This window comes from Alosa alosa, chromosome 15 (assembly GCF_017589495.1).
Source record: "Alosa alosa isolate M-15738 ecotype Scorff River chromosome 15, AALO_Geno_1.1, whole genome shotgun sequence".
NCBI classification, from domain to species: domain Eukaryota; kingdom Metazoa; phylum Chordata; class Actinopteri; order Clupeiformes; family Clupeidae; genus Alosa; species Alosa alosa.
In genome coordinates, this window is record NC_063203.1 from 31,500,463 (window position 1) to 31,527,962 (window position 27,500).

At 44.4% G+C, this 27,500-nt stretch overlaps 2 protein-coding genes across 2 annotated transcripts in view; both read left to right on the plus strand.

Annotated features, from left to right (window-relative positions):
- Window positions 1-5,601, plus strand: part of clpb (caseinolytic mitochondrial matrix peptidase chaperone subunit B) — a 44,766-nt gene extending 39,165 nt beyond the window's left edge. Inside the window, 9 exon segments of the mRNA XM_048265163.1 lie at window positions 2,039-2,116; window positions 3,562-3,617; window positions 3,708-3,752; window positions 4,071-4,091; window positions 4,093-4,227; window positions 4,411-4,567; window positions 4,975-5,048; window positions 5,248-5,367; window positions 5,542-5,601. Of these exon segments, the coding sequence (XP_048121120.1) occupies window positions 2,039-2,116; window positions 3,562-3,617; window positions 3,708-3,752; window positions 4,071-4,091; window positions 4,093-4,227; window positions 4,411-4,567; window positions 4,975-5,048; window positions 5,248-5,367; window positions 5,542-5,601 (746 nt within the window).
- Window positions 5,602-21,958: 16,357 nt separating this feature from the next.
- phox2a (paired like homeobox 2A) lies at window positions 21,959-25,819 on the plus strand. Its single transcript, XM_048265165.1, has 3 exons — window positions 21,959-23,037; window positions 24,059-24,246; window positions 24,510-25,819. Exons 1-3 carry the CDS (start codon window positions 22,815-22,817, stop codon window positions 24,966-24,968), a joined length of 870 nt encoding a protein of 289 aa, XP_048121122.1. The 5' UTR covers window positions 21,959-22,814; the 3' UTR covers window positions 24,969-25,819.
- Window positions 25,820-27,500: the final 1,681 nt, after the last annotated feature.

Genomic DNA, 27,500 nt, shown 5'->3' on the forward strand with positions numbered 1-27,500 from the left:
GAACACAATGTCTGAGGTAAAATCCAAATTGGATTCCTCCCAAATGATCGGACATCAGATCCCATCTTCACTCCTCACTCTCTTACTGATTCTTTTGTAAATCAAAATAAAAGTAAAATATTTGCTTGCTTCTAAAAGGCACATGTCATCAAGACCTATTATGTAAACTCATTCAGAGAGGCGTGGGAGAGAAGTACGACAGGGCTGTAGCTTAAGCCCTACACTGTTCAACATCTATATAGTACGACAGGGCTGTAGCTTAAGCCCTACACTGTTCAACATCTACTGTATATAGACGAGCTTGCAAACACATTGCAGAACTCTGCAGACGACTTGGTTTTGCTGTCACACACAGAGGCGATATCCCAGTTCAGAGAACCGATGTGACGGTAGTGTCCAGACAGTCTGCTGTCACCAACTAAAGAGAGTTTTCAGCACAACATGAATGCACTGCCACATCAGCCCTGAAAATAAATCCCCTAAAACCCAAGGTCCTTGTCTTTGTTCTTGTCTTAGCGAGTGGAGCGCGAGCAAGCGTGGAGCGGAGCGGATGGAATTGTGTTGGAGCGCGGAGGCTTTTTAATTCGGCCGGAGCGGCTGCTCTGTTCCGCTCCAATTTCGCTCCGATACCGCTCACACCACGAGATGGAGGCATGCTCAAATCCACCCAGAATTCATGTCTTCTTAATAAAATCAAGACCGTTACATTTCAAAGATAGGCCATTTTGTTCGTGGATGGGGATAGAGTTCGCTAAATATTTTAGAAAGGAAACTGATCAAAGTCATACAAGTGGCTACTATTCCTACAAAACTACTAGACACTAACAATGCAGAGCATGTGGTGAGACTGTTTCAGTGAGTAAAGATTCATTTTGGAACCTAAGAAGACACATTTCGCGGAAACATGAGTGTGCTACGGAGAGCAAAGAAAAACGTGAGCAATTAGAATATGCTTCATATCAAGTAGAAAGCTAAAGTAAAACTTGGATGCTGAGCCTGTATTCTTTAGGCAATTAATCCCACTGATCCCTTTAGTTTTAGGCTTATGTGTATTGATATTGCCAAACTTGTTCGTTGTTGCAGTATCAGTCACTATCCTTTAAAATAAATGTTCTGAGTGAAATATATTGCCGTTGCTCTGTTTAAGGTGACAATTAGGCTTGTAGATTATTTCTCTCTCTTTTAAATTGGAGCGAGCGTAGAGCGATTTCACTGAAGCGGGAGGATTTTTAAGTGGAGCGGGGAGCGAAATTGAGCGGAGTGGTGGGGTGTGTGTGTGTGTGTGAAAGGAGAGAAGTGTAGCTCATCCTCTCCTGTGTGTGTGTGTGTGTGTGTTAAAGGAGAGAAGTATTGCTCATCCTCTCCAGTGTGGTGTGTGTGTGTATGTGTGTGTGTGTGTATGTGGTGTGACAGTGCTAGATTAGTTGGCACTAAGATGAGAGATAAAGGTGTCTGCACTGTATGACTTCTCTAGCTATACTATTTGTTCCTCTGAGAGGATTTTCATCCAGTGAAAGAAATTTTGGAATTTGTCCTCAATTTGAAACAGAAGATGTTGCTCACAGGAAGATATATTATATATCTCCGCTGGGGAATCTGTGTTGCATCCTTCCCCTCTAGAGGGGTGTGGTGTCGCTGGGGTCTCTCCTGCTAGAGAGAGAATCTGTATTTTGTTTCAATTTGAGAGAGAATCTGTATTTTGTTTCAACTTGAGAGAGAATCTGTATTTCGTTTCAACTTGAGCGAGAATCTGTATTTTGTTTCAATTTGAGCGAGAATCTGTATTTCGTTTCAATTTGAGCGAGAATCTGTATTTCGTTTCAACTTGAGAGAGAATCTGTATTTAGTTTCAGTTTGCCTACATAATTCCCCCCCCCCGTGCATCCTGTTTGGTTATTTGCTTTTCTTTGAATGTGATGCTGAATGTGATGGTGAATGGCTTGTTGGTTTATCATGGTGTTGGTGATCATGTAAGGAGTTTAGACAGTGCTCTAATAAAGGACTTTCTTTCCCTCCCCCTCCATCTCTGTCTCCATAGCGATCAGGAGGAAGGAGAATGGGTGGTACGATGAAGAGCATCCATTGGTATTTCTCTTCCTCGGGTCCTCTGGCATTGGTAACCACATACACACACACTCTCACATACAGTACACATACACATTCTCTCTCTCTCACACACACTCTCTCTCTCACTCACTTACTCTCACACTCACACACACACACACACACTCACTCAGAGACAGCTCATATGAAAACACCAGAATTATTCATACAAATATGCACAATAGCAATGTTTTCCCCCATGTTTAGTACATGAACATAAATACATATAAACACACACACACACACACACAGATTGATGGTGATGATGAGTCATATATCTTGTGCGCCTACAGCTGTGGGACTCATGAATATTTAAGAGCCACATCACACACAGCCTCGCAGTACAGTAGGAATATCACCCACACACACACTGTTTGGAAGGGACTGAGGTACCAGCATCAAAGCAACAATGTCTGTGGTTGTTTAGGAACTGTTCCCTCAGTCCCTGATGTTTATTTATTGTTTCTGTCATCTGTTGCTAACCCACACAGCTTTAGAATTTAGAATCGGAACCTACGCGCTTACCCGCCATTTCCCTCTCCGTCACATTCCGTCACATTCCGTCAGCGCTTGGCCTCTTTTTTGTTCCATCCCGTGTTCATCTTCCAGAACCAGGACTAGAATAGACCACAGGCCAGAACCAGGACTAGAATAGACCAAAGGCCAGAACCAGGACTAGAATAGACCAAAGGCCAGAACCAGGACTAGAATAGACCACAGGCCAGAACCAGGACTAGAATAGACCACAGGCCAGAACCAGGACTAGAATAGACCACAGGCCAGAACCAGGACTAGATTAGTCCCCGGGGAAGACCAGTATCAGTACCACAAATGTACACAGTGTCTCACAACTAACAGTCTGTAGTTGTGCATTCTGTACGTTGTGTAAACTTCCCTCACAACACCTTAAAAAACGTGCTAATGAGAGAGCTAGCACCCTGAGCTAACACCCTGAGCTAGTGAGAGAGCTAGCACTCTGAGCTAGTGAGTGAGCTAGCACCTTGAGCTAGTGAGAGAGCTAGCACTCTGAGCTAGTGAGTGAGCTAGCACCCTGAGCTAGTGAGAGAGCTAGCACTCTGAGCTAGTGAGTGAGCTAGCACCCTGAGCTAGCACCCTAAGCTAGTGAGAGAGCTAGCACCCTGAGCTAGCACCCTGAGCTAGTGAGAGAGCTAGCACCTTGAGCTAGCACCCTGAGCTAGTGAGTGAGCTAGCACCCTGAGCTAGTGAGTGAGCTAGCACCCTGAGCTAGTGAGAGAGCTAGCACCCTGAGCTAGTGAGTGAGCTAGCACCTTGAGCTAGCACCCTGAGCTAGCACCGAGGGTTTTGCGCAACTCCTGATCTGAGGTGCTGCAAGGTCGAGTCCGAGCAAGTGGAGGGCTGAGCTGCACGGTCAACACAACGCAGATTACACACACACAGTGCCACATACATCCATGTGTTATATGCGTGTGTCTACAGGTAAAACAGAACTGGCAAAGCAGGTGGCTCGATACATGCACAAAGACATCAAGAAGGTAAGCAGCTATACACACATACACACAGCACACACTCATGCACACACACACCTGTGATCAAGCTGAAGTCTGATGTCTGTCCTTTTTCAGGGTTTTATACGGATGGACATGTCCGAATTCCAGGAAAAACATGAGGTATGAAACACACACACACACACACACACTCTCACATAGGAATGTTGCTAAGTTCATAGTGCCCCTCTCTCTCCCCCTGATCTCTACCCTTCTCTCTCCCTCATCCTCACCCTCTCACTCTCTTTCTCTCTCTCTCTCCCTCTTTCTCCCTTTAATATATGATGTATTGGGATTTGTATGTATAAATGTATATATGTATGTTTGCATGAATGTATATATGAATGTATTTTTGTATGGTGTTAGGCTTTGTATCAAGCGCGCCATGGTTTGAGAAATGATCCAGTAAATGGGTGTTGAACCTCTCCCCCCGGTGGTCAGGTGGCTAAGTTCATCGGCTCCTCCTCGAGGAATCGCGGGCCATGAAGACGGGCAGCTGACCGTTGCCGCGGACTGCCCCAACGCCGTCATCCTGTTTGACGAGGTGGACAAGGCCCACCCGGACGTCCTCACCATTATGCTCCAGCTCTTCGACGAGGTGCATGTGTGTGTGTGTGTGTGTTAGGGGAGGCTTACTGATGGGAAAGGGAAGACTATTGAGTGTAAGGGCGCAGTGTTCATCATGACATCTAACACGTGTGTGTGTGCGTGTGTGTGTGTGTGTGTGTGTGTGTGTGTGTGTGTGTGTGTGTGTGTGTGTGCGTGTGTGTGTGTGTGTTAGGGGAGGCTTACTGATGGGAAAGGGAAGACTATTGAGTGTAAGGGCGCAGTGTTCATCATGACGTCTAACGTGGCCAGTGAGGATATTGCCCAGCATGCTTTGGGCCTGCGGAGAGAAACTCAGGAGCAGAGCCGTCGACGCCTGGCTGACAACCTGGGTAAAGACACACACACACACACACACATACACCACACACACAGACAAACACCACACACACACGCACACACACACACACACACACAAACACCACACACACAAACACCACACACACACACACACACACACACAAACACCACACACACATACACCACACACACACACACACACACACTTACACATACTCACACACTTACACACTTACACATACTCACACAAACACACACACACTCACACTCACACATGCACGCATGCATGCATATGTGTGTGTGAGTGTGTTTGTACACATGCAAATACATATTTGCATGTGTACAAACACACTCACACAATAATACATGCTCTGCATCTTGTCGGACGCACAATAATGCACACACACTCACACTCACCCACCTATATTCTCTCTTGTAGAAGAGGTTCAGAAAAGCAGTCAAATCACCATATCCAAACAGTTTAAAGAAGAGGTCATACGTCCCATTCTGAAGGTACACACACACACACACACACAACAAGCTTAAATGTGCACCTTACCAATAAATGTGACCAGTTAACGCCTCTTTTACACATCAGTGTTATTGGTGATTGTTGGCATTACACAATCTTATTGGTTGCTTGTGTGTGTGTGTATGTTTGTTTTCTGTGTGTGTGTTTGTTTCCTGTGTGTGTGTGTGTGTGTGTGTGTAGGCTCATTTCCGTAGAGACGAGTTTCTAGGGCGGATCAGTGAGATTGTTTACTTCCTGCCTTTCTGCCATGCTGAGCTCATTCAGCTCGTCAACAAGGAGCTCAACTTCTGGGCCAAGAAGGTACACACACACACACACAAATATACTGACAAAACCTAACATCTGCATACAAGCACTCAGATCCATAATAGCATATGTATGCTTCTGTGTTTCTGTTTGTGTGTGTGTGTGTGTGTGTGTGCGCTTCTGTGTTTCTGCTTGTGTGTGTGTGTGTGTGTGTGTGCGTGTGTGTAGGCGAAGCAAAGGCACAACATCACACTGCTGTGGGATCCGCCAGTCTTGACCTTTTGGTAGGGGCTAACGCGGCACTACGGCTCGCTTCCATCAAACACGGTACAATAATAATAATACTACCACATACAGACTAGAGATGCGCTGTTCGTTACAGCCGGATCGACTCTGCGTTAAACCGCTGATCGGGCGGATGACGAAGAAATATAATATTTTTAATTAAATTCGGGCCGGTGGCAGTTGAAACCAATCAAACGCATCACCCATATACATTAAAAACAACCAGCGGATGGCGGCGGAAGCGTTTTGAAAATTGGTCAAAAACGCTGGTGATGGATGATAAGTTTGGTTGGCGCGGTTACGGTTGAAATAATAGCCCATCCGCGCATCTCTAATACAGACTGTGTTTGGTCTGCAGGTGGAGCGCTGTGCCGTCACACTGAGTGATCTGTGATCGTTGTGTTTGGTCTGCAGGTGGAGCTTGTGCCGCCACACCGGAGTGATCTTGTGATCGCTGTTGCCTCTGCAGGTGAGCTGTGCCGTCACACTGAGTGATCTGTGATCGTTGTGTTTGGTCTGCAGGTGGAGCGCTGTGTTGTTAACCAGCTGGCCGCCGCCTATGAGCAGGAGCTCCTCCCTAAAGGCTGCACGCTCCGCCTCTCTGTTGAGACGGGATTGGAGGAGCAGGGAGGGGCGGAGCCAACACTGCGACTGGAGGTGGTAGGAGATGACAGCTCAACACGCACACTGGAGATACGACCCCCCCTCAACCCAGAACAGATGGGCTACCACTAACACTGATTATCACAATAACACACAATAATAACACACAGGACATACAAACCAAACAATAATCTAGTGGAAGTGGGACACACACACACACACACTCACCGGCATGCTAACATCATGTGCACGCATTCACAGTAAAGCATACACACCATTCTCATCATCACTCACCACAACCTACGGGAGATGACCAGCACATCATCTCTCCCACACACACACACACACACGCACATACATACACACACACACACACACACACACGCATGCACATATGCACACATCAATCACATGCCCTCGCTCAATCCATTCATGCATATCTATTCAACTCAGGGGAGCTAGCCTATCCAATGCTGACACATTGACTATTCCTCCTTTTTTTACCACCCTAACGCACACACACACACACACACACATATATATATATATATATATATACAGAATAAAGAGAATGTTTTGTCCTTCAACACTTCTAATAAGTCAATAAAGACAGCGATCCTTCAGCTTTGATCTGATTTAGTGCTTTCTGTTAGCATTGCTAGCACTGCCATTGAAATCGTTTAGCGCTTTCTGTTAGCTTTGCTAGCACTGCCATTGAAATCGTTTAGCGCTTTCTGTTAGCATTGCTAGCATTGGCATTGAAATCGTTTAGCGCTTTCTGTTAGCATTGCTAGCATTGGCATTGAAATGGTTTAGCGCTTTCTGTTAGCATTGCTAGCATTGGCATTGATATGGTTTAGCGCTTTCTGTTAGCATTGCTAGCATTGGCATTGAAATGGTTTAGCGCTTTCTGTTCGCATTCATTGCTAGTGTTGCCATTGAAATCTTTTAGAAATTAACTCGTACTTAGCAAGGATCAGCTAGTTGAGCGCAAACACAAAACAGACAAGCAGTTCACCGAACTGGACAAAAGGAATTTTTTAGGATTACAATTGCTGACTGCAACTTTAACTGGAATGTCCAATTGCTGACTGCTACTTTAATTGGAATGTCCTATGATGCCATTGGCTGCCCTGTTTCACTAATCATCATTGTGTCATGTCGCATCACTAGCAGGCCTTCTGGAGGCCTATATAGCAATATGCATCTGAGGAATTGGACGTGGGGGTTATGTAATTGTGTTGTAATTGTGTTATGTAATTGGGAATAAGTTGCCAGTTTCACTCACTCTAAACCAGTTAACTGCGTAGGAGCCAGTGGTGTCAGTGGATTTAGGGTGGAAAAACTGACCTGGACTCAAGATCAAATCAAAATTTGACTTTTGATGTCTCCAGAACATATGCGTACTCCACAAGACTGATCACTCGCAAACCATCATGATTGATTATAATGTCTCCTGAACATCTGGACCGGCAGTCCTCATAACATCCATCCACACTGTCAGTCCTCATAACATCCATCCACTGTGCTGAATAGAAGCCTTGGACATGAACAACTGAGGAAAATGTTACAATTTTAACATGCGTTATTGTAATACCAACATGACGTGAATGTGCCATCAGGTAGTGTCAGTTGCTAACAGCCATGCTATCATCTCAAGTTCCCATGATTTAGCATTAGTAGTGTTGGTTGCTAACAGCTATGCTATCATCTCAAGTTCCCATGATTTAGCATTAGTAGTGTCGGTTGCTAACAGCTACGCTATCATCTCAAGTTCCCATGATTTAGCACTAGTAGTGTCAGTTGCTAACAGCTATGCTATCATCTCAAGTTCCCATGATTTAGCACTAGTAGTGTCAGTTGCTAACAGCTATGCTATCATCTCAAGTTCCCATGATTTAGCACTAGCTAAGAGTCATGTTGTCACAAAATCTACCATGATAGTCTCTGCAGTTAACCAGGCTAGTATGCTAGTCCTGGAGGGTATTCCATCAACCTCCCTAAGGGCCAAACCTGTCTTCTTTTGATAAGTCTCGCTAATTATAGTGAGAGTTATGTTCCATTAGTGTAGTTTACGTGAATCCCACTGGTAACTATGGCAATTTATGCCACAGAAATAGCCTGGTCCGTAGGAGGTTAACTCTCAAGCGTAATCAAGCTGTGTTGCAAAACATCATGTGCTTTCATTTTTTCATCACCTGTAGCCTACAACTTCAAAAATAGAAGTAGAATTTGTTTTCCCAACAGTGTCACCAAGCATTGATTTACATATTCTCTAGTTCCGAAGAATTTAAGAAAGTTATACAACTTTCAAATATTAACTTGACATGAATGTGGTTCTATGAATCTTGATACTCTCCAGAGTCTACATTATGTAGTGGTGTAACACATAGCATAATCTAAATCATGTGGTGGTGCAACGCGTAGCATAATCTAAATCATGTGGTGGTGCAACGCGTAGCATAATCTAAATCATGTGGTGGTGCAACGCGTAGCATAATCTAAATCATGTGGTGGTGCAACGCGTAGCATAATCTACATTATGTGGTGGTGCAACGCGTAGCATAATCTACATTATGTGGTGGTGCAACGCGTAGCATGATCTACATTATGTGACGGTGTAACGCGTAGCATAATCTACGTTATGTGGTGGTGTAACGCGTAGCATAATCAACATTATTTGGTGGTGTAACGCGTAGCATAATCTACATTATGTGGTGGTGCAACGCGTAGCATAATCTACATTATGTGGTGGTGCAACGCGTAGCATAATCTATGTTATGTGGTGGTGTAACGCGTAGCACAATAGTAAAGGAGGCATTCATGCTTGTTCTCAGGTTCTCAGGTTCGCTTCCCACATGAAGCTTTTACATAGTTTATCACCTTGATCATTTCTGTTATTCTAGAGACTTATGGCATTCTTAGTTATACTCTTTAATGAAAGACATTCATTTCTTCGACAGTCCTTTAATGTCCTACTGTTGATAAAGGGGCCATGCACTTTTAGTAACCTGTGCAGTGACAGTAAATAGGCTATGTCAGTGGGCTACATTACATCTGATGCCACAAATTGTTGTTTAAATGTACTTTTTTTTTATTATTCTCCAATTTAAATAGGCTACTATCTATTTTTGTTCACTCTTGATCTTGAGTTTTATGACTTTCAACCCTGTAGATGGCACTTGCAGATCGAACAGAAATCCTCTAGTTTTCCCTTTATTTACGTTAGATATATCCTCATCCTCTTTTCGTCAATCTACTGTTTGCTTTTCCACCTCGTGCATGAGCAGGCATGAAGCTGACCTAAGCCTCGCTTGAATAAACAAGGACAAGATGCAGCTAACTAGAGTTCATGGAACAGCTTCAGCCCCAAGTGAAAGTCTACGCTAGTTCAAACCAGGTTAAGCGCACCGCCTTCATTAGCAACGTTGATGGAATACCCCCCTAACTGAAGTGGAGACTAGAACGCTAGTCCTGTAGTTAGCTACATGATCAGTGGTGTGTGTGTGTGGTGGGGGGTTGTCTCTCTAGAATGAGAACTGAAGAACTGTACTAGAATGGAACTGAAGAACTGTACTAGAATGGAACTGAGGAACTGCAGTGACTTGTGGAGGAGAGAGAGAGGAAAAGTGAAGAGAGAGATGAGGGTGTCTGAGGATGGATGATTGAGTGTGATATGTACAGATTATGATATATGATAGCTAGCACAGCTTCTCTAGTGCGTGCGTATGTGTGTGTGTGTGTGTGTGCATGTGTGTACCATTATGTGTAGAAGGTGGAGCTGTGCTCTCTTGAGCCTCAGGTTAGAAATCTGTTGCCATGGTGTTGTGTTTTTGTTGTCGATGATCATTTCTGCTTGCGATGACATGGGGGGGCAGCACTACATACACACACTCGGACATGGAGAGAGAACCGTCCTTGCTGGGCTTGGTTCTCCTATGAGTAGAAGATTTGCTGTGTAAGTAAATCTTCTCAGGATTTATTTTCAGGATGATGTGCTGAAGATCCTGCTCGCCTCACACACACACACACACACACACACACACACACACTCTCACACACACACACACACACACACACACACAGATATGCACACACACACACACACACACACACTCTTATAAATGCACACAAACACACATAGTTCCTGTCTAGGAGTTTGTAATGGGGGCCAGATCAGGGCCGAATGAGGGCCAGAACTGAGTGTACTGCAGAGTCCCTACTCTCCACCTCTCCATGTGAGCCTGAAACTATATAGACTGCAGTAGGAGTGTAGAGACTGCACACAAAGCTGCCATATGTAGATACAGACACATATTCTATAGATATATGAGTATAAATATTCTATAGATATGAGTATATTTATTTATTTATTTATTGTTGGTGAGTCATATTAAAGACAAAGTGTTTTTGCCTTCATGGATGTCTCAAGCGTATCACAAATATTACATGTGTAGGCGTGTGTGTTCACCCATAGTGTAGGTGTGTGTAGGATAACTGTGCGTGCGTGTGTGTGTGTGTGTGTGTGTTCTGGGTGAACACAGTCACCAGACCAATCAGGGAGAGTGAGCTTAAGGAGTCATGTGTGTATTTATTCTGAAATTGTTTATTGTAACACTTGTTTATACTTGTCTATGTGGGCATGGACAGAGAGATGATTCACTCTTTTACACGCAAACTTTGTTAGAATCCAGTGAACACCACAATAAAGCCATCATGTTAAACACTCTGGAAGTGTCTGGATTGTTTTGGTGTGATTTGTGGTGTGTGTGTGTGTGTGTGTGTGTATGTGTATGTGTGTTATGGCTGTGTGTGTTTCTTATGAATGTGTGTGTATATTGTATGTGATAAGTTTGACCGTGTCTGGGTGTGTATGGTACGCCTTTATTAAATACTGTGAACACTTGGCCTTAAAGAGTCTTAAATACATGAAAGCTCTATAGGTCTTCAACAGGTGCAGGTAGGTCTTAATCATCTGTCTACAGATGCAGCTCTTAAACAGGTGCAGGTAGGTCATTTTTTGCAGCATAGATTGTAGTTGTTCATTATTGTAGTTCTTTCTCTCAAAGATGCGAACACAGTGTAACAGTGATAAATAAAACAGTGTTCACTAGCTCACCCGTCGGTGTGACGTATGGATAAGGAGGCCATACATGTGTGTGATTTAGAGTATAAATGTGTGATTTAGAGTATGTGTGTGATTTAGAGTATGTGTGTGATTTAGAGTATAAATGTGTGATTTAGAGTATGTGTGTGATTTAGAGTATATGTGTGATTTGGAGTATACATGTGTGTGATTTAGAGTATGTGTGTGATTTAGAGTATACATGTGTGTGATTTAGAGTATAAATGTGTGATTTAGAGTATACATGTGAGTGATTTAGAGTATACATGTGAGTGATTTAGAGTATACATGTGTGATTTAGAGTATACATGTGAGTGATTTAGAGTATACATGTGTGATTTAGAGTATACATGTGTTATTTAGAGTATACATGTGTGATTTAGAGTATACATGTGTGTGATTTAGAGTATACATGTGAGTGATTTAGAGTATAAATGTGCAAAAATGTGCAAAGTGGGGGGGTAAAAAGTGCAGTAGAAGAGGGGTTTAGTAGATTAAGTGGCAAGGGCTGCATAAGAAAGGTGGGGAGGATTGGGATTGGGGGGCACCAACAAGGAGCACCCAAGAGCAACAGGGGCAAGGAAAACTCCTTACCAAGGAAGAAACCTTGGGCAGATCCACGGCTCAAGAGGCTAACCCAACTGCCAGGGGTCTTGGTGTGTGTGTTGGGGGGATGACAGGGGAGATGGGATAGTGTGCTGTGTATGTGGGGAGAGGGCAGTGTGCAATATGTGTGTTGGGGATGTGTGTTGGAGAAGCTCCCTGATGAAATAATGTGCTGTGTATGTAGGGGAGAGGGGGGGCAGTGTACTGCAAGTATGGTGAAGGGACTTACTATTGCAAGCAGAGTACACAGAGTACTGTATGTATGATGTATGTGAGTGATGAAGATGTGTGTGTGGGCGGGAGGGGAGTGTAGCAGTGACTGTGTGTGTGTGTGTGTAGTGTGTGTGTGTGGGTAGGTGGGGGCAGTGTGCTGTAAGTATGTAGAGGATGTGTGTTGAAGAAGATCCTGAAGACAATGTGCTGTGTATGTAAGGAGGGGGGCAGTGTGCAGCAAGTAGGAGGCTTACTGTAGCAAGCAGTGTGCTGTATGTATGTGAGGTGATGACAGTGATGATGTAAGTGTGTGTGTTTTTTGTGTGTGTGTTGGGGATGGGGTTAGAAAGGCTAGGCAATCAAGGACATGGGTAGATGGAGGAGAAATCAAAAATAATAAATAAAAAGTTCTATGGAGATGTGCAAAAGTTGGAGAAAGTCAGATATGTGTGTGTGTGTGTGTGTTTTGACGTGTGATGAAATAAGAAAATAAATAAAAGGTCTGTAGCATAGGGTGAGGGATGTGCTAAAAGTCTTGTAGGTGTGTGTGTATGGGGGGGGGGGGGTCATGAGTGCTGAGGAGTGAATGAGTGCGAAGTCAGTATAGTGTGAGTTCAGAGTTTGGATGGCCTGGGGATGAAAACTTCTCCTGAGTCTCTCAGTTCTGGCTTTGTGACTACATAGGCGTCTTCTTGATTACAGAATAAATGTGTGATTTAGAGTGAACTTCTCAACTAGTATATGCAATGAGTTTTCATCTTTTTCAAATCAAAGGTAAAATTGACAAAATCAGACTCAACATATCTGCTCAATCACTAATTCAACATCCGGAACTTCCAGCTACAAATAGAGGGAAACTTAACTTGAAGTCAGAGTTCAACTTGATTGACTACGAGTCTACGACACACTTGAAAAAACGGTACAGAATCTCAGCTCTTCCACATGTGATGGCTTAGACACACTGCCTACCAATTTCTTCAAAACTGTATTTCACCTTATAGCGGCAGATGTCCTTCACATCGTAAATGTATCACTGCTGTCTGGCACTCTTCCTAAGTCACTGAAAACAGCTGTTGTAAAGCCACTTCTCAAGAAGAATAACCTGGATGCCTCCATTCTAAACAATTACAGGCCCTTATCCAATCTACCTTTTATTGGCAAAATTATTGAAAAAGTCGTCTTTAATCAACTAACCACCTTTCTAACATCAAATGGGTATTTTGATTACTTTCAGTCGGGTTTTTGGGCAAATCACATCACTTATTTAGGTTTTCAATTACATACGCCTCAACACAGATTCAGGTAAAACATCAGTCCTAGTGTTACTGGACCTTAGTGCACCATTTGACACTGTTGATCACAATATTTTACTACACAGACTAGAACACTGGGTTGGATTTATAGGCATAGTCATCAACTGGCTCAAATCTACAAGAAAGGAGCTTCTTTGTTGCCATCGGCAACTACCTCAACACTAACATCCTTGGCCTGAGGTGTTCCCCAGGGGTCAATCTTGGGGCCACTATTATTCAAACTCTAGCTCCCACTTGGAAAAATCATCCAAAATAATCTGATTTCATATCATAGCTATGCAGGTGACAGACAAGTTTACTTAGGTCTGTCGCCGAACGACTATGGTCCCCTTGAATCTCTGTGTCAGTGTATGGAACAAATCAACACCTGGATGTCTCAAAATTTTCTTCAGCTGAACAAAGAAAAAACTGAAGTAATTATATTTGGTAAAAAGGAGTAAAGGCTAATGGGTTGCCACTCTCCTTGACACAAAAGGGTTGAAAGCAAAGGATAGGTTAAAAATCTTGGTGTATTAAGTGACAGTGATCTAAATTTCAACTGCCACATGAAAGCAATAACTAAATCAGCTTTTTACTACCTAAATCAACTTTTTACCGCCAAACTTTGAGGGATGATGTCAAAAGATGATTTAGAAAAACTCATTCATGCATTTATCTCCAGCAGTGTTGATTACTGCAATGGACTGTTCACACGTCTTCCTAAAAAGACTATCAAACAGCTTCAGGTGATACAAAATGCAGCAGCTAGGGTGCTCACAAATACTAAAAGAACTGACCACATTACTCCAATTCTTAAGACCCTGCACAGAATTGACTTTAAAGCCCTACTTCTTGTTTATAGATCAGTAAATGAAGCAGGAGCTAAATATCAGACATGCTTCAGCAGTACACACCTTCTCGTCCCTTCAGGTCTCAGGAGAAACACCTGTAGTAAACCTGCTGTTCTCAGATGCTTTCTGCCAACTGCACTGAGTTGCCAATTCTGAATCTGCTTTGAAAATGATTCAACCTTATGTCTTTTATTTTGTCTTTTTAATTATTCTTTATTTTTAAATTATTTTACCTTGTGTTTTATTTTTTATTGTGATCTTTACTTTTTTAAACTATTCTTTGACTACTTTCCCTATTTGCTATTACTGTTTGTTTTTGTTTATGTAAAGCACATTGTTTGTTTTTTGTTTATGTAAAGCACATTGAATGTCCCCTGTGTATGAAATGCGCTATAAATAAACTTGACTTGACTTGAATAGAGTATAAATCGGTGTGATTTAGAGTATACATGTGTGGGATTTACAGAATAAATATGTACACTTCTATTAGTAATTCTGGGACTGCTTTTACATTCACATTTTTTGTCAGTGAAATTAGTCTGAAATTCCATTCATATTGGTCTGTGTGTGTGTCTGTGTCTGTGTCAGTGTGCTGGCTTGCTTGTTTGTTGTTTAATGTAAGTTGTGTTTCTTATTTGGCGTTTCTTATTTGGGCTCAGAACAAAATTCCAGAAATTCTCAAAGATGTCTCACAGCAGTCAGTACATGACACTGGAATTTGGATTGTGTGTGTGTGTGTGTGTGTGTGTGTGTGTGTGTGTGTGTGTGTGTGCGCGCGCTGGAGATGGCTGAAAGGACTGGGAATAACTGAGTGGCATTCCTGACCACCAGGAGCTCATTCAGATGAACACACACACACACACACACACACACACATCTGATGAGAAACAATTAGCATGGCAAAATGGTCCCAGGTTTCAGCTGTACTCACCCTGACTGTGTGTGTGTGTGTGTCAGCCAGCTTTAAGCCATGATGCTCGGAATCACTGTCAACCAGGTCTTTTGTGACAAAAGAATGTCATTTAGGTATTGGGTCTCTGGTGCGGAAGAAAGAGCACTGATGTGAACTGAAATGTGTGTGTGATTTAGAGTACACATGTGTGGGATTTAGAGTATACATGTGTGGGATTTAGAGTATACATGTGTGGGATTTAGAGTACACATGTGTGGGATTTAGAGTATACATGTGTGATTTAGAGTACACATGTGTGGGATTTAGAGTATACATGTGTGGGATTTAGAGTACACATGTGTGTGATTTAGAGTATACATGTGTGTGATTTAGAGTATACATGTGTGATTTAGAGTATACATGTGTGTGATTTAGAGTATACATGTGTGATTTAGAGTATATTTACATGTGTGATTTAGAGTATAAATGTGTGATTTAGAGTATACATGTGTGTGATTTAGAGTATAAATGTGTGATTTAGAGTATACATGTGTGTGATTTAGAGTATACATGTGTGATTTAGAGTATAAATGTGTGTGATTTAGAGTATACATGTGTGATTTAGAGTATATTTACATGTGTGATTTAGAGTATACATGTGTGATTTAGAGTATATTTACATGTGTGATTTAGAGTATAAATGTGTGATTTAGAGTATACATGTGTGTGATTTAGAGTATACATGTGTGATTTATAGGGGGATGGAGGATATGGCTGGGGGGGGCTATGGCGAGAGAGAGGGATGGATAGAGGATATGAATAGAGAGAGAGAGAGAGAGAGAGAGGGATGGACGGTAGAGAGAGAGACAGGAATGGGGGGGATAGAGTTTCGGCTGAAATGGCATTTGATCATTTGATGAAATACGTCTGAGTTACCGTGATACACATCTGTGCATTTCTCTATATCTCTCACCCGCATGGGTAAGTCTGGAAACGTACCCCCCACTGCGTCCGTTTCCCCCCTCCGTCATTATCATCTCTACGCGTGCTTAACGGAGCTTTCTTTGAGATGCTCGTGGTGTTTCCACCGGATGACTCCGTGAAGGTGGAGGAGAGCGCATGAGAGAGATCGATTTACTTCATCTCGAGCGGATGCGTGAGCCTATGGCAAACTTCACGGACACAAGTCCGCAACGTAAAGGCAGTGTCGGCCTTACAGCTGTGGGCCAACGTAGCCTAGTAGACCTATGATGTTATAAACCATAGATGTCCGAGACAATAAATAACAAGACCGAAGAGGCCTATATGGTTGATAATCGTAGGCTATAGGCCTAGGCTACTACCACTTCAACAACAACAATCGTAACAGGCTTAATAAAAAAAATATTTAATATCCTAATAATCAAATGTGTTCATTTATTTAGGGCTATGTTTTGGGGTGATGTTTAATACTTTTATTTTAGGATAACTTGGTATTTTATATCATAGCCTATTGTCTTGTATAACATATCTATGCAATAGAAGGCCTATATTGTAGGCTACAATCTTACTGGCCTACACAGTGACGAACAGTCGCAACCAAATTCCTTGTAGCTATGGTCATTTAAAGTCGTCATTTGTAGCTATGGTCCTTTAAAGTCCTTTGTAGCTATGGTCATCGTGTGTGGTCAAAGGAACTAGCAGAATCCCGCCACGCGGCATCTCTAAATGAAGTTATTTTTCGGTAAGTGACTCGCGTGACATTTCGCGGATGGATAACAAGAAAGCAGATAGCTGCACGAGAGGCCAACCAGATACTAAGTGACAGTCTGGCATGGTGAACAGCGCGGCCCTTTTCACAAAATTAGCAGAAGAAAGACAAACCCCCATCGCACCGCGTCTTTGCATCCATCCCTCCCTCTCCTCCTCTCCTCTCCTCTCCCTCCATCCCTCCCTCTCCTCCTCTTCTATGTCTGCGCCTCCCATCTTTTTTTCTTTCCCTAAAAAAATCCATTCTCCCTAATTCAAACCTTGCTCTGGGACAGCTCGCGTGGCAGATTGCCGGCTAATTAGTTTAGAGGGAATTTAATTTGATTAACTTTCCACAACTCCAGCGGGCCGCCAGTTGGGCCGGGCTTTCAGAGCGCGCGGGGCCAGGCTCGCTGATCTAATTAGAGTGTTTGGCCAAGCTGCGCGAGCTGCTCTTTTACCTCTTTCTATTCGGCGCGACCATTCCAGGTTCTACAGCTGTGCGCACAGGGGCGGAGAGGAAATGCTCTAAACTCCACCACCTCTCTCTCTCCCTTTCTCCCCCACCCTTCTCTCTCTCTTTTCGTCTCTCTCTCTCTCCCTCTCATGGGACCACCCTTACTCTTTCTCTGGAAAAAGCTGTTTTTTAATGTTTAGTGGACTTATTTATATTCCATTATACCGGCTTTTGACTAAACGATTAATAAAAATGCAACGGCGCAGCAGCAGCTAATTTCATTTTTTCCTGCATGTCGTTTTGGGAATACAGATGGGGCGTGGCTCGAGACAGACGGACTCCAGCTCCTCACGTTATGTCGTCGCGCGGCCACAACCCCGCTTGCCGCTTCCTCTCGCTCTGTCTCGTCCTTGGAGGTGGAAGGGGGTTTGTTCACTCACTGACAGATCGGACAGGTAGTCCCTAGCAACGGCGCTGAGCCCAAATTTACACGCAGAAAAGGGCTAAAGAAACGGATAGCCTATTTAGGCTGCTAAAAGTCTCGCTCCCATCGGAGAAAGCGCAAGAGCTGTCTGGCGCGAGGTGAGAGGTCAGTTTGCCAGAAGTTAAACTGTTGCCAGAGCTGCGCTCAAGGAGCCTTGACCCGCACTCGTGTTAAACAGTGCGCACAGGGCCCCCGTTAATCCCTTCAAAGAACGCGCCCTAACCCGCGCCCCTCATCAGACTTTCAAATCCAGTCTGCCCTGCGTGTTTGCTCCTGAAACGAGCCTTAATCCCGCCCCTGAAAGGCGCGCGGCTTTAACCCGAGCGTTTTGAAATTCATTGGGCTATTAGCGGAAACAGTAACATTCATAAACGCCTTTCTCATTCCGCGAGCTCTGTGTCAACACGGGCCGGAGGGGAGCGTGGCGGGGGGCGTTCTCCCGGAGCTGTGATTGACAGGCCTGTCCCGCCTGGTGCGCGGGTGTTAGGCCACGCGAGATCACCATCCTAGAAGGACAGGAGAGGCAAATGGGAGTGCGAGCCAAGGCATAGCACGTAAATGCTCCCTCACTCGAGCCTAATCGGGTTCCCCTACTTTTTAATAGTAGGCCTACGTCGTCGCATTGATTGTTTCCGATGGTCGTCCCGTCCAAACGCAGGGTCGCAGCTCCTCGCACGTCCCACGTGAGGTGGTCAGACGTGGGATGACCGATCGCTCAAACATGCAGATTGGCCTAATAAAGCGGCGGGTAGGAGAGAAACGGAAGATTGATGAGGCCGCGAGAGTCTGGGGCCTGTGATTGATGGAGAGAGAGAGAGAGAGAACGAGAGAGAGAGAGATGAGCTATCAGAACCGGATGAGGCAGCGACAATCTGGGTTCAGAGGGGAAAAGAGTTCGAGGGTGGTCCAGTCTGATATCCTGTGCATTTCTCTCTCTTTCTTTCTCTGTCTCTCTCTCTCTCTCCGTGTGTGTGTGTGTGTGTGTGTGTGTGTGTGTGCGGTGAGAGAGAGAGAGAGGGAGAGAGAGAGAGCGAGCATATAACAATTCCGAAAAGAAAAGGTTATAGCCGTTTCAAAATATTTGGGCTACATCGTTTTTTTCATTTGCAACTTTTACTTAGCCTAGTTTTTAAATAAATAATTTAAATAAAATTACCAATTAATATAACCTTAAATAGGTCGCCTCCATGTGTTAAATAACAGTTTTACCATCGGCAGGTGCTTAGGCGTTAATGTGGAAATCATGGGCAATAGTCTATAAATCTACGGACTTGTAGAGAGGTAGGCTAGGCCTAAATAAAAAGGAATTTAAATGATCAATGTTACAATATTGATTATGCTTAAAATAAACAAACGAACAATGAAACGAAATGTATTCCTTGCCATGACCCACCTTGCTTTATTTCCAACTATAAGACCAGCTTCTCGCGACTGCAACCGTTTTCTGTCATTTTGTTGCGTTCGGTATAGGCTATAGGTCTTACTCTCGGCGGCCAAGCAACGAACCGACGAAGGAATGAACGAACAAAGTCATTAATACCGTAACGCTTATTGATGGACAATCGGATGGCCACGAGGCTATGGCCCATTTACAAATTAAAATTTATTGGTTAGAATACTGTCCCTTTTCGAGTGGTATAGGCTACGCTCTGAGCAACTGAAATTAAATAAATTAAAATAGTGAATCATTTTATTTCCAGAGTTTATCGTTTTTATTGAGATGCGCAAAAATGATTCAGTTCCATCCACAAATTCATCTCACTGACCTATAGGCTAGGCATTATTATGTAAGCTCAAGATAAAATGTTTTGTTTCGGAGGTTAGATTCTGGGGAGCATTAAAACGGGTCTATACATCTGAATAAAATACGCAATCATGTAGGCAATACACTGCACGCATATGTTTTCCTTTTACAGACGTGATCATTTCTGTTGATCCCTCTGCTTCAGCGGGTCCTGTGAAGGTTTGAACTGAGAATCTAACAGGAACGGAGGTGCACGTGCTCACTGCTGCCCCATATGTTAAAGGGTACGTTAAAGCCCTCCGCGGGTGCACGTGACACTTGTTGCCTCCTGTCCTGTGTCACTTAAACACGACTGTAGCCAGTTGTGCTCGTCCCCGGTGGACCCGTTAACATGCTATTGCTGCGTGCATATGATGTTTGTGTTGATGGATGAGCTCTCTCTCTCTCTCTCTCTCCCTCTCCGTCTGTGTGTGTGTGTGTGTGTGTGTGTGTGTGTTGGGGAGAAGGTCTTTGGACTCGCCAGCTCTTTCAGCCTCAAATTACCTAAATGCACCGTGACAAAAGCGCCCGGGGTCGCACTCGGCTAACCTGGTTATGGACGCGGTGGCGCAGCTGTTTACGCCCTGAGAGACGAGCGGGCCCGTTGAGAGCGGGATCTGGAGGGAGCGGGGTCCGGGGGAACGGGTGTGTGAGAGGGGGATCTGGCGGGAGCGGGGTCCGGGGGAACGGGTGTGTGAGAGGGGGATCTGGCGGGAGCGGGATCTGGTGGGAGCAGGGTCCGGGGGACCGGCTGTTTGAGAGGCAGAGGAGGCTTCACATGACATTAGGCTACTGACCAGGCTTTACCGTCATCATGTCACGAGAGAGTGACCGTTCCAAAGAGCGCGGAGACTGACCGGGGATGTCTCCCTACTGGCTCGAGGGCCAGAAGAGCGCTAATCTGATTAAAGACAGGGAAGGATCGAACGCCCGTGTAGCAAGAAACATCACCTGCGAGGCAACGGAGACCGTGACCCATGGGAATCAATATTACGCGCCATGCAAAAGACAACAAATCCGCGCATCCCCGAGCCTCCTCGAGAACCAGGACAGGTCTGCGGTGTCCGTGAAGTTTAGAATACTTGGATTAAACATTTAATTCAGAGAGGTCACTATACACAACACACACACACACACACACATCTGAGAGAGAGAGAACGACAACGAGAAAGAGATACACACGTCTCTATTGGCAGTGATAACGCCGTTTTGCAGGCGATTGTATCGTGACCACTAAAGACATTTAAATGAGTTACAATAGATTTCAGTTCAAACTACATCAGGAGCCGGTGACAAGCAGCTGGCTTTTCAAGCCAAAACACATACAACTCCCCCCTCTCTCTTCCTCTCTCTCCACACACACACACACACACACAGAGTGAAAGAGAGACTGCAACCGCCTAACAGCCACAGGAGTGTTTTGCATTTCTGCACAGCTGTATATTCAATATAATACAGTCTACAGTTTAATTCAAGTAAATAACTCTATCGCGTTATATTCTATAAATAGCCTTTACAGCTTTTCACGTTTTTTTTCTGCCCTGGGAAATGTAAACAAAAGCAAAAATGATGACTGCTGAATGACTAATGCTGATGCAGTGGATGTAGCCTATCTAAATGTTTCACCCTTAAGCAGAGAGAGCGAGTCTAATTCTCCATTTAAGTTACACTGCGAATTTCTAGAAAGTCAGTGGTTTAGTTAGAAGCAGAAATCGTATCCATTTACGATGACCTAACCATGGACAAAACAACCGTCATGGGCGTGTTTACGAGTTAAGTAGTCAAATCACATTAATTTATACAGCACATTTATAAACACCCGCTATGCTTTCAAGTTTAGATTAATCAATTTAAAATAGAAACGAACAACAGATTGAAAAAAACACATATTTTATTAAATATGACCTAGGTCTATAGGTTGGGGCAAAACAAACATATACTAAATAAATCAATTAAAGAGGGATGGATGAGTTAAAGCTAGAAACTAAAACAAGGTTTAGAAATCAGTCGAATTAATTAATTATCTCAAAATCTCTCAATCGTCTCTGAATCATTCCCGTTCACGCAGGAGCATGCTGATCTTTAATTCACAAATGGAGCAATGAGCCGTCTCCAGTCTAGCAAAATTCTATTAGTGTCTTAATAAGTGGGTGACTTCTGTTCTGCCTTTTCCCGCGACTAAGGGCACGAGCGGTGTCTCCTTTATCACACGAGCTCGTAATTACTTTAGTAGGCCTACTAATGTAGCGCGTGCCAGTCGGCCCTGTTATGGCTGTTCTCTCTCTCTCTTGTCTGAGACAGACGTGTAGTGGCACGGTGTGCTTGGCACTGTTCACACAGTCTGTCAGGAGATTCACGGTTAAACACAACACACACACACAGGACATTAGTAGCGTTCTCAGTTCTGTGTTACTGAATCTGAGTTACACTCCCTTGCCTAAATAAGAATACCCTAAATGACACTGGTTAATTCCCGCCAACCGTGTGAGACGTCGCTAAAACTGCCGGTTAACAGAAACATAACCTGTGTGTGTGACCCTGTAGCAGGGGTCTGTCCCAGCGCCAGCCTCCATCACGAGCCTAGCAGGAGCGCGCCGCGCAGGGATGCTGAGTGCGGACACATACTGGGCTCCTCGCGGAAAGGGTTAAGGGGCATCAGTAATGCACGCGGAGTGGGAGGCGCAGCTCGAGGCGCAGAGGCATTGTCATGCAAAGAGACCACCGCCTCGGCATTGTCTTGCGGACTACCGACTTTATTATAAACACCGCGCGAGCAACACGGGTGGAGCAGAGAGCCGTCAAACGGAGACCGACAGCGAGAGGAACAGGAGCAGAGCGGACGGACGAGCACCATAGTGCGAGAGAGATCACCAAGGAAGCCAAGGAGGCACATGACGAGGGGAGTCGGTGGCACGTAATCGGTGAAACCGGGAGAACCCAGAGCGCAGTAACCTACTCTTAATAAGTCTGACAGTTTTTTTTTTTAATCCCGCCATACGCCCGGAGAGCGCAGCTGACCCTACCGGAGCGCGTCATTACCGGCAAAGTATCGGAACCGTAGAGAGGACAGCGCGTAACCAGCGGATGCTTATCTGAGCCGCGCGCCAGCTCGCCCCTTCTTTTCGGAACTTTCGCTCCCCGCGCCTGACGGCTGCTGCGGCCGACCGGAGCGGACTGACTCCATGTATAAAATGGATTACTCGTATCTGAACACATACGACTCCTGCATGGCGGCCATGGAGGCGTCGGCCTATGCAGACTTCAGCTCCTGCAGTCAGTCCAACGGCTTCCAGTACAACCCCATCCGGAGCAGCTTCGGCCCGAACCCGACCTGCCCGCCACTCACTTCCGCAAGTTGCACGCTGGGCGCCCTGCGCGAGCACCAACCCGCCCCGTATTCCACAGGTAGGCTACGGTTTCCGCAGGTAGGCTGGTTCTGCGGAGTTTTGAAGAAATACATCCCAGCTTTGGTTTCGTTAACAGGCCTGTGGGGTATAATTGAATTAAACTGTTTCACAGGCTATAGGTTCAGGTAAAACCTAGCGACGTTGTAGCCTAAGCCTAATTAATAATAAATCACTGTTTGGATTCATTCAGACAAAGTTTTGTAATGACGGGAAATTTATATTTTGGTCAGGTGATCAGTAGACCACATTTACGTTTCCAAAGGCCGCGTAGTTCCTTATTATGAAGGTTAATAAATACACGTCTTCTTTCTTTATGAAACGTAATAAATTAACGTGGTCTTCTTTCTTTATGAATGTATGTAATACAATAAGTGTGTCCTCCTCCCGCTGATGGGATGTGACGCACACATCCATAGCACTTCCTCAAGAGATTTCCTCTCGAATAATTATTTTCTGGAAATTGTTAGATCAAATGTAGAGGCAAATGAAAATATGAGAGTTAAAATATAATTTAATAATTTAACCCCATCCAGTCATATTCAATATCCGTTTCCATATTGCTTTTTAACAATTCTACCAGAAAAAAAATGGTTAATCGGGAGAAATTTGGTTGGAAAGAAGGTCTGTTTTTTCTGTTATGGGTGCGAGTGTTTCTGGAAACGACATTTAAATAAATTACATTTAAACAAATTACATTTAAATAAATATTGCATAATAATAATAGTAATAATAATAGTAATAATAATAATTTACCCGTAATATCAGAATGCATTAGCAATGCACCTGCAACTTGCAAAACCCCAAATAAATAGCAACAGATTTTTGTATCGGTAAACTTTTCCCTCCACAAATAGCCTTATGTTCAAAGGACTTCTTTGCCTTCCTGAAATTGTTTTGATATAGTGCGCCAAAGTTAAGGTGTATATATTAGGCCGTTATGACAATATAATATTGCATATTCTATATATATTTGTATATGTGTATTTATTGGTCACTTATTTATCCTTTTCTCCGTGCAGTGCCCTATAAATTCTTCTCGGATCCGTCCAGTTTAAATGAGAAGCGAAAGCAGCGGCGAATCCGCACGACCTTCACCAGCTCCCAACTGAAGGAGCTCGAGCGCGTCTTTGCGGAGACGCATTACCCGGACATCTACACGCGCGAGGAGCTTGCACTCAAGATCGACCTAACCGAAGCGCGTGTACAGGTAAGATCTAACGAAAAAAAACAACGACAAAGAAATAGATAGACTATTCAACAAGACTGAATCTCTCAAATTCAAACTCAGGTTATGTCCATTCTATTGTGTGGTATAGCAACCAATAAGAACACAGCTGAAGGCTCACATTAATCAATCAACATGATAAACAGCAAAACAGGAGGAGTACTAATCACAACAATGATAAACAGCAAAACAGGAGGAGTACTAATCACATCAATATTTTTCTCTCTCCTGCCGTCTCTCCCCAGGTATGGTTTCAGAACCGGAGGGCCAAGTTCCGCAAACAGGAGCGCGCTGCCAACTCGAAGGGTTCTGGTGGTGTGGGTGGGTCGAGCAGTAAGAAGGGCAGCGGTTCTGGCTCAGGTGAAGCCCGATCCTCCTCGGAGGACGACGAGTCCAAGGAGTCTTCCTGCAGCCCCACGCCTGACAGTACGGCCTCCCTACCTGCAGGGGGCAGTCTCAGCCCAAGCCCCCCCGGAGCCCCCCAGAGCCTCAAGCCCGCCCCCGTCAGCTGGCCCCCGCTCAGCCCCGCCCACACCACAAGCCACACCCACACCATAAGCTCCACCCCACAGGGTCAGGAGCTGCTGAAGGCCTGGGGGAGTGAGGGGGCGGGGCTAGGTGTGAGTCTGGGGGCGGGGCCATTTGCAGGCGTTCTGTCATCCTTCCAGAGAAAACCCAACGCCTTGAAAGCCAATCTGTTTTAGGACTGATACACATACACACAAACACACACACACACACAAACACGCACTCAGACACACCCAAATGTCCCCTTCCTTATGTGACCTACACTTGCCTCATGATCCACTTGCATTTGAGCTGGACTCTCATTTTATTTATTTCAATTTGGATTCAGTGTGTGTGTGTGTGTATTTGAGAGAGAGAGAGAGTGTGAGTGTGTGTGTTTGAGAGAGTGTGTTTGTGTGTGAGTATCTTCTATGGGACTGAGATTGGCATCCATCCCTCTTTTATTCCTGCCTCTGTAATGTCAAAACATACTGACTGACACACACACACACACACACACACACACACACACACTACAGTGCACTCATTTCAATGTGAATTGAGACAACTGAGTCCTGATTCCCCTGGGAACATTTTTTGGGAGGACAGAGACGGCAACAGCAAGCACAACTTAAACCAACACACACACACACACACACACACTTAAACCAACATACACACACACACACACTTAAACCAACACACACACACACACACACACTTAAACCAACATACACACACTTAAACCTAACCCAAAGTCAACACACACACACACACACTTCCTCTTCTCTCACAAAGGGACTGGTAGAGGAAGGGACTGACAAAAACATTGCAATCCAATTAGAGAGCAACCACACACACACACACCACACACACACATATATAAACACACACACCACACACATTTCCACAGACGAGAGAGAATGAGAGAGAGAGGTACGAGACAGACAGAAACCTGGGTTATTTCAGAAACACACACTTTTGACTGAGCATCTCCTCCACCACAATAAGCACACACACATACACACACACCACCTCATCATTACTCTCTCTCACACACACCCACCTCATCATTACTCTCTCTCTCTCTCACACACACACACACACACCACCTCATCATTACTCTCTCACACACACACACACCACCTCATCATTACTCTCTCTCACACACACACCACCTCATCATTACTCTCTCTCTCTCACACACACACAGTGCTGATAGCAAATGTTTTCTCACCAAAATTACAAGACGCACACACAGACATACAATCTATCCAATAGATAAGATGTACACACTTGATTTGATCTTGTAAAGTTGACTAAGTTATTGTGTAAAGAGAGGAGCGAGAGGATTCTCGGGGCCTGCAGGCACAACGCATTTGTTTCTATTACTATGGTGGGAATATGTACGGAGATATTGTACCACCAACTATTTGTACATAACATCAGGATGGACTTTTTCCTTTGACGTGTTTGATGTTCCGAAGACCTCAAGATCACACACACACACACACACACACACTTCCCCTCTTCGGTCTTGGACACATGTCCATCCTTTCCAGGCACTTCGTGGTGATTGTAAAATAAATAATAAAGATATAACTCAGTCGATGTCGGTCTGTGTGTGTCTGTGCCTGTGTGCGTGTCTGTGCATGTGTGCGGTGTCTGTATGTCAGCTATTTGGCTGTTTTCCAGACCAGTACGGGACACGACTTTGAGATCGTTATTTAATTTGTCTTATTAATCCGGCGGCCATTGTAAGCCAGAACGAGGCTACAGGGTACACTTGCCATCACACCTCAGGCCAGCAGATGGCGGTAATGCACTTTGGTTGCAAACTGCCAAAAAAAAAAAAAAACTCACAGAAAAAGGTTACTCTGGCAGGCCAGCAAACCCTTCTTTTTCTGTGAAGTTTTTTTTTTTTTGCAGTTGGCAATGGGCATCCAGCACACACACACACACACACACACACACACAAGAGAGAGATAAACACAGAGCAGAGGTACGGGAAGAGTTAGTTTTATTTCTGTGAGAAACAACGAGTAAAAGAACAGTTAGACATTAAGCCTGGAGACAGAAGCTTCATTCAGTCAGGGTGGCGCAACAGGCAGAGGATTAGACACATCAGTCAGCAGGGATCACTTCCTACACAAACACTTCTCAACTCAACTCTCAACGTAGACAAGACAAGACCTAACCCAAGAAAAGTGCCAACCTTACGCATGTGTGTGTGTGTGTGTGTGTATGTGTGTTTGTAGGTGGGTGGGGGATGGGGAGGGTCATTTGATACAGATATAAAAATGACAAAGATTGCAGCAGTTATATCCATTAGGTCAAAAATATAACTGACATTAAACCCATAAAACAGAAGACTCCATTCTTGTGTTAATTTGTGGTAATTCTGGTAGTCATGGAAACACCAAGGACAGGGTTCAGATTCCATTGTTTGGTCTGATAGGGTTCTGATTCTCCCACGTTTCCATAGAGATCAAGCGCAAACAGAACCCCCGGGGCATTCCGGCCCATCAGAACCCTACCAGCTGCTGAATCTCACACACGTGGCCCAGAGCTGGACTACAGAACCACACTGCAGAGCACGCACACACACACACGCACACACACACACAGGTAGGGATAGAGGCCTGTCTGATCCAGACTTGTAGCAGAAACAGGGCTGAGAGGATCCTGAGACAGGGGACTCAGGACTGTGCAACACTGACCCCTAGTGG